Genomic DNA, 8,777 nt, shown 5'->3' on the forward strand with positions numbered 1-8,777 from the left:
GTCCACTTTTTTTGTCCATATTTCTACCGTAGTTCTTGTAAGCTACTAAAGTAGCAGGTGCACTAAAGGGTGGGTGATGTGGCCAACAAATGCATGTCAATATTAAATAGTTTCTATAGCAATGCTAATTAATTCAAACTAGTAAAATAACAATCGCTGATAAGAAAACAAACAATTCATGCCACGCCACTGTAAAGACTAGAAAGGAGGTAAGAATATAAAAGGTCACCACATGCCCATGGGATTGGCATTTACTTTTACAAATTAGCCATAATTTAGAAAAAGTAAAAAATTCCACGCCTATCCTTGCCACAACTAAACGGGGGAATAATGCATGATAGTCGCAACATTACTGGCGAACAAACAGGGATCGTGACAGACAGATGATCCCTTGGTTAATGTATTTAATCTCTTTTAATCACCGAGATAGTGTCATAGTGCCTTGTCATTTACAAAAGGGCACGTTTGCCACTAGAAATTTCATATAACTCTGTGGCATGAGGATTGCTATGGACATATTTTTCGAGGAACGTCCGCTCACTTAAGTTAAGCGCAGAAATGAGACTACGAGGACGCTTGGAAGGTTGCATTGCACTAACAGCACTCCACACCTTGTGGCGAGGCTTGATCCTACACTCCAAACTGTAATAAGACACTAAACTAGGCTGTTTTAAAACAAACTTTGCAGGAAGCCCTGCAGTATTCATGAAAAACTCCATGTTCTTCTGCACCTTAACCGTGGAAATAGTTAGTATCTTTGGGTGTCTCCTAAAAAGCTCCTTGATCTCATCTTCCAGAAGGCCAAAAGTTGCCCAATGCTTCATTTTTTTTTCCAAAAGTTGAGGCATATTACTACTAACTAGCAACTGAGGTGATTTAAAAACCCTGGAAACATCAGCCTCTGGTCCGAACAGATTTTGAAGATACTGCATGTTAGGGCACAGAAGTTTCTCTAAACTGCAGTTAATCAATCTGGGCGCCCGATATAAGACAACTAATATGTCTTGGGCAGTGAGACCCCATGTTTTCATCCACTCAAACTTGGATTTCAACAGCCGATCAGCATTCAAAGTGATAAAAGATGGGTTTTGGATAATGAGCTTCCTTACCCGGTCATCTGTGAATCCCGAATCTCTCAAGAACCGAACGGCTTGTTGGGCTGTCGAAGTGGATCTCACTCTGACAAGGTTTGGCCTTATTTTGAAGATTCTTGAAAGCTCAGACTGGCGAAACCCACATTCGTTGAGTAAGAAATCCGAAATGGGGCATGTGTTCTCTGCTACTGGGCAACCTGTGGGGCTGTCATTAGCAGCGATGGATGTAGAGAGCCATAAAGATTTCAACAAAACAATCCGTGCAAATGGTGGGAATGATGCTGCCGCCTGGTCATGAAGAGGAGATCTGAAGGACGGAACAAAGAACTTGGAAAACATGGCTATCCGCCGAGACATGAAATTAGGCATATGGTGACGAGGTATTACAGTATTTTGGTGGTTTTTATTCTTATAAATGGGTTTCACTTTTGACCGGTTCAGGGGTTTAAATTGCCTTAGTCTAACATGATTATATGTTTTTTTTCATAACTTGACCGTGCAAAGATTTTTGTAAATCGGTTGTTTTTTTTGAAATTTTTAAGAGTGATAAATCTATTTTTATTATTACAACATTAAAAAAAAAAATCCCAAATTCTAACCACTTTTAACCATTCTTAACAATTCCTCTACTTCTAAACCACTTCGTTTAAATTTGAAATAACAAATTAATCTCGTACTTCAAAAATCTCACCCGAAATATGACATCCATTATATGTCCAACTAGAACCCCTTAGATGGCCAATAAATTTCATATGTATCAATTCATTCCCTTTAAGTTGTTGCAAAAATCAATTAAGGGGCAACTCTTTAGTAAAGAAGGTTAATTACTGAAACAACTTATGGTTTCACTTTTAACTTTTTCTATGAAATTTAAGTTTGAAATGGCTAATAAATTTCACAGGGTTTTATTTATTTTAGATTTTAAATACAGATTTAACATGAGCTTAAAGGAATTAAATTTTTTTAAGTGTAATATTTTTAGAGTGTAAAATAAAATGTGTTATTTTCATTATTTAAAATGTATTTTTGAATATTAAATAGATTATATATAGAATCAAATAAAAAAATTTAATCATAAATACTTATATATATGAAGTTGATATTAACATAAATTAGTTAAAATAGATCTTCCAATGGTTTATTTAAATCTCTTGTTGAAATATTTTTGAAAATTATAAGATTTAGCCATTTGATTCACACATATTTTTTTACTTCTAATTATTTTACAGCATATTCATTTTTTTAATTATAAATGATGTTATTTTTTATTTAGAACATAATTTTTATTTTAAAAAGGCAAGGATGGACAAACTTATACAGCCCTCATACTGGGCTCTAGAATGAGTTTTCCTTTTTATTTTTTATTTTTTAATTTAATTATTTAAAAAAATTGTATTTTAATTTTTTTTTCTTTAATTTTTCCCCAGTGGGGGCGTCTTCATTGTTGGACAAATGGTGGAGGAAGCGACGGCAGAACTTGTCCAACCTCCACGCGCGCCCCACCCCCATGTTTAATAGACGTGATAGCAAGGGCCAGCATGCAAGGCTGTCACCCACGACGATGGCTATTAAATCCCGTCCTTGGAGTTGGTTATGCATTGCTTGGTCGTGGTGGGAGATGGTAGTGTTGTGTAGTGCAGTAAGGGTTGTGGAGCTCCTGCACGCCTCGCCAAGGTCTAGGCCTTGGGGGAGAGGCAGAGAAGCCAACAACTAGTGCACAGTGCGGGGTGTGTTGGTAGTGTTGGATGATCCTTGGGACCTTGGAACGTCCAGGGAGAATGAACCGATTAGCATTCTTGTCGGCCCAGTTCATTTGCATGACGCGGTGCAGGGGAGAGGAGAAGAGCCAGGGCTAACAGATCTTGACCAAGCACTGGCGAATTATCCTCTTCTAGTTCGTGAGCAGTGGGGAACTTGTTCGGGAGATTGTTTGTTTGGGACTAATTGGCACCTGCGGCAAGACTTTGGTTTCTCATGGCTGAGGAATTACAGTGAGGAAGGGCTTGGCTAGCTGGAGGAAATATGCAGAGGCAAGTGTAGAAGAGGTGGCAGGATGTCGCATTCAGCTTCTGAAGCCCTGTGCTGAGGAATCCTCGTCCCTCTTTCCCTGGGTATGGAGAGTTGATTACGGTGATAACCAATGCATGATAGTCTCTCAATTCTCTTGGGGGGTAGTGGTAGAAGTTACATTATTTTTTGTTGTTTTGTGGGGTTGGGAGGGCGTTTGCATTCGTCGCCCTTTCAAGGGTTTTGGGTACGTCGGGATGCCTCGACACCGAGGTCACGGCAAGCAGATCAGTCGGAGCGGGACAATGACGCCTTGTCGAGAAACCGTGAGATATAGGAGAGAGTTAATGGCTCCCCGGGGCATGTGGTTGCTCCAGCGATGCTAGAGTCTATCGTTGCTCAAATCTGAAACAGTCAAGTGAACATGGACAACCTCAGGAACCAAAAGGTATGATGGTTGTAACGAGTTGGTAGCTTCCGTCAATGACATTCAATTTGGCCAAAGTGAAATCATGGAGCAATTGGATAATCTATGATGCTAGCAAAGGCGCACCAACGACCACCTTCACAGTTTGGAAGCAAGGGTGGAGCATATTGATTTTCATGTGCACGAATACGCTGGCTATTTCGCAGCTCCCCATGCAATCCCCCCCAACCCCCCTCCTTAATATGTCACTTTCTGTTATGTTTCTCTTTTCGTTTACAATATGTATGTCATGGCTCCTAGGCCGCCAGAAAATAATGCTTGAACTCGATAGGTCATGTTATCCTCCAGGTACCAATCTCAACAAGTCTAGTCGGAATGAGAGAAAGAGGCATGTTGAGATGCATTTTGTACTCTGCACTTTGATGTTAATATAATGATTGAACTTTCACTAACAAAAAAAATAATAAATAAAAAATAAATTTTAATTTTTTAATTTTAATGATTTTTCATTTTTCATTTTAATATTTTTTAAATTATATTGTTTTTTTTTAATTTTATTTTTAACAAAAAAAATTTGATTTTGATTTTTTTTTGTTAATTTTATTTTTTTTAATTATGTGTTTAAAAAAAAAATCCCATTTGTTTTGAAGTTTTTATTTTTACAAGTTAATTTATTTATTTTTACATTTTTATGGGTTTTTTTTTTTTTTTTACCAACACGAAAATTACCAAACTTTAAAAAAAAAAATCCACACTTAATACATTAGAAAATTTAGCTCTATTCACATTAATACATGAAAATTTAAAGTGTAAAAAATATCCACACTTAATACATTAGAAAATTTAGCTATATTCACACTTATTACATGAAAATTTAAAGTGTAAAAAATAAGCTCTTTAAACAAAAAGGGGGTTGATGTTCGATCACCACTTTTCAAAATTAGCATGAAAATCACTAACATTTTAAAATTTAAAAGTGTCAAAAATGCATGAGCATTTTCAAAATCAGCGATCAGTAACATTTTTTAATGTTACATAAGAAAATTTAAAGTGTCAAAAATATGCTAAAAAAAAGGTTAATCTGAATAATCACTTTAAAAAAAATGTTCATAGTAAAATTTAAAGTGCTAAAAATATGCTCCAAAAAAAAAGTTATTCTCAATTACCACTTTTCAAAATCGGGTGTTTTTTTTGCTACTTCAAAAAAAATGGGTAATCGGTAATTTTCTCATTTGATCAGTAACTATGTTATAATAAGAACATTGATTTTAATCAAGTTTGCCTAAGAGTTGTTCACCGTCCAACCAAGGTTTCCATGTTAATTTTAGATAACAATGATATTTCTACGCTTGCAACAATCACTTCAATATTCTTTTATTAGCCCAATAATAATTTCATGTTATTTTCAAATAGAAATCACATTCGCAGTAACTATATATGGAACATAAACAATAAATGCAAAAGACAAGCCAAGACAAGAGAACACAAGAATTTGGCTCAAGCCAGGGAAAAACCTCAAGATGAGGAAACCCTTGATCAAATCTTCTTATTGTCTAATATCAAATGTTCAAGAGAGAGAGAGTACAATAATGCAAAGTCAAAGACAAAATTAACTTGCCAATTTGATGATCCAATACTACTTGTCCAAATGCCAAACAAAACAGCCCAGTCAAATCTACAATTTTTGCACTCTATCAACAACGATCAAACTGCCCTAACTAGAAAGTCAACAGTGGTCAACACAACAATAAATGTGTCCTCCTTGAGCTCGGTCAAGGTCAAAGCAATTTGACCTTCCTTGGAGATTAACCAGCAACAAAAATAGTCATCAAAGGAGCAGTGAAACTCGATCAACTAGAAAGTTTGCTCTGCAGTCAAACAGTGAACACAAGCCCGCGGTCAACACAAGTCAACCTACCCAAAAAATCTCTTTTTTTGTGCCAATGAATGTGCTCTGCTGAAACATAGAGAAACCCACAAAAAATACAGTCAAATGAGGTCAAACAGAGCTTGGTCAATGTTGGTCAACATTAGCTGCAACTTGGTCAACGCAAACAACAAAAATGTCCAGTCAAACCTTCGCACATGTGGAGAAGAACACGCTGCATGTGATTTGTATGACCCAATCAGAGGAAGATAGAGAAGGAATGTTGAGTTTTCAATGTGCCAAATGAGATTGGGGGTCTCTTCTATTTATATGTGATGGAGGAGGGTCAATTAGTCCAACTTGACCCCAAGTTGACCTTGACAATTTCACATGTGTGGGCTTCACTTTAAAAACATATTTCTCCTTGTCCAAATTCAATGATCCTTAGATCGATTTTGGTCCTCTCGAAAAAGAGGAATTCAATCCAATAATCATCTTTTGCAAATGAGTTGTCCAAAGTGGAATTTGGCCCTACTTGCATATTTTCACACTCCCTCTCAACTAGGGAGAATTCCACCTGCTAATCCATCCCTCTGAATCATCATGTACTATTTATGCATCTCATCTCGTCTTTGTTGAAAATTGATATAGATAATAAGAAGGATCGATCGAGAGTGAGTCAAAAGAGCTTACCACTCTCCACTAATAAAAGTTTGTCCACATAACTAAGGGTAGAAACCCAATCAAACTTGATTCTGAGAGATCAAGTTGTCGAACATCATGCATCCTAGTCATGAGTACAACAGTAAACGATGTATCCATCTGTAATGCTATGGTCCCTATCCTCTTTTCCCAACACATTGGCCAGATGAGAGGTACTTCCCAAGAGTCTTGGACTATATGGGTAGGATGTATGATGTGTATCCGCAGGAGAAAGTGAACCACTCATCCTATGCATATGTCATCAATCGTAAGGGAAGGTGAACAACTCACTCTACACAAATGTCAACCACCATAGGGGAAGGTGAACCACTCACCCTATGTGTCATCCGCCACTATATATATATATATGATATTGGGGTATATACTTAAGGGGAAGGATGAACCACTCACCCTGTACAAAGTGAACTTACAGGGGAAGGATGAACCACTCACCCTATACACAACGAACTTGCAGGGGAAGGATGAAACAACTCACCCTATACACAGCAAACCTACAGGGGAAGGATGAACCACTCACCCTATAGTTGCACATAGCTCCAAAATGTACCCTGGGTCCCCCAAGAGCTCCCAGAGCTCAATGTTCAATCGAGACCCTCATAGTACGATCATTCCACGGCTCCCAACCTCTCTTTGAAGGAAGATAAAATTGACCTTACCAAGATATTTTGTAAGGATGTCAGTGACCTACTCATCCATCTTGAAATGATGGAGCTTGATTGCTCCTTGTTGTACCATATCAATAGTATATGATGTCAATATGCTTAGAGCGTTCATGGAACATGGATTCTCTGAAAGGTGAATCCCACTCTGATTATCACAATATACAACAGTGGTTTCCAAGACATGCTCAAATGGCTCACTAAAGAGCTTCCTCAACCAAATGGCTCCATAGTAAGCGATGCTTACTGCTTTATACATTCAGCCACAACGGTGCTCCCAGAGCAACAGACTTCAATCTCTTATTCATCCAGGAAATAAAAGTGGATCCCAAGAGACATAGCACCTAGATGTGCTCTTTCCTTTCACCACATTGCCAACCTAGCCAACATCGAAATAGCCATTAAATTCCCTGCAGTTTTCTTCAGACCATAGTTAATTGTATCACAAAGATATCTCAATAAGTAGTTATTCAATATACGAGGCTTAACCATAAATTGTCTCAAAGTCTTCATAGCAAGGCATATGTTTGATCGGGTGTTTAACAAGAACACCAGGGCCCCCACAAGTTGTCTATATTCGGATCAACAACTTCTCCATTTTATCAGACCTTTAAGCTTAGGAAGTAGTGCATCAAGGCTAGGTATTTCATCTTGACTTTAAAGTCAACTCCCTCTTACATTGATATATGAGAGGATCATGATTTGTTAGACAAATACCATCAATAGCTACATCTCCATGAACTAATCGTCATAGCTCGACCATAGCTCCCTCTGAATATCAGGAAAGTGACCTTGCCCAAAACATAACCATCAAGCTATTTGCAACCTGCTACCTTTCCTATCATTGATCCTTTGGTCCATGTGCCAAAGTCATCCAATCATAATCACATAGTTTTCATGCAACTTCTCAGATAAGAGAGATGTGAAAATTCCTACTACTTGAAGGAACCCCTACTGTAGCAAATCTGAATCTACTTCACCGACTTGATTTTTAAATTACATTCATCAAGTTAATCTTTTGAATACTGAAACAAATTACTTCTGCAGCCTACACTAATTAAATATTTGATCTCATGAAACAAAAAACAGAGCAAAGAACAAGATACATAGGACACATTTATTTTTGGACACAATAGTCACCAGAAAAACCCAATGCGGGAAAACCGGTGCAGCAACTCTGAGGGTTTATTATTATGTAGGAGAAATATCTGAATACAAATCTAGGATGCTCATCTAGCAATCCTTTACAGAGAAAATATTGGCAAAAAATTTGAGGGAATTTTACCTCACTTCACCCAGAAGAATACTGGCACAAGATTGGCTAACCCCGACTATTTTTGTGTTGGCTTTGCATCAACCCTATGTCACCTTCTCTACCCTCTGCATCAACTCTCCCAACTATTCCCGCAGTTTCGGTTGTTCCAGAAGTTTTGGATTTTGTGTGACAGGAAGCGTTTCTGCATCAGCTCTCCCGGCTACTGCACTACCTCTGCGTCAACTCTCTCGGTTATTCTAGCAATTCCCGGTAGTTCTGACAGTTTCAGTTGTTTCAGCAGTTCTGGATTCTGCGTGACAGGCATCTTTTCTGCGTCAGCTCTCCCGACTATTGCACTGCCTCTCTGCAAGCTCTCTCTGCCTGTTATGCTCTTGACCTGCGAGAATATGCTAGAATACCAAATATACGAAGAAATACAACCTAGAACGCAGAACAATTTGAGAAATAACAGCAACTATTTTATTATTTCGAGATGAAAGCAATGTTCACTTGCCTCTTCGAGGGGGCAACCTCCAATACAGCAGAGCTCGATTACAAAATAAGACACGACGCTCCTCAATGGGGAGTCTCTATCCTTTATATAGGATTCATACATGCAATACCATGGGTCAGTACCATGGTTCTCTTAATACCATCTATCTAATACCATGGCTCGTTTGCAACTAACTGTCGTCCCTTTCTTTAAATGCGGGTCAACCACTTACAATTATTAATATGGGCTTTA

The 8,777-nt window shown here is 37.9% G+C and overlaps 1 protein-coding gene across 1 annotated transcript; it reads right to left on the bottom strand.

The window, feature by feature from the left end:
* Nucleotides 1-210: 210 nt before the first annotated feature.
* Nucleotides 211-1,508, bottom strand: LOC149239717 (uncharacterized). The gene has a single exon (XM_089367181.1). The coding sequence runs from the start codon at nucleotides 1,461-1,463 to the stop codon at nucleotides 450-452; it is 1,014 nt and encodes a 337-aa protein (XP_089223307.1). The 5' UTR covers nucleotides 1,464-1,508; the 3' UTR covers nucleotides 211-449.
* Between the last annotated feature and the right edge of the window lie 7,269 nt (nucleotides 1,509-8,777).

This window comes from Pinus tabuliformis, chromosome 8 (genome assembly GCF_031772625.1).
Source record: "Pinus tabuliformis cultivar Carrire ecotype Pingquan chromosome 8, CPIR1, whole genome shotgun sequence".
NCBI classification, from domain to species: Eukaryota; Viridiplantae; Streptophyta; class Pinopsida; order Pinales; family Pinaceae; genus Pinus; species Pinus tabuliformis.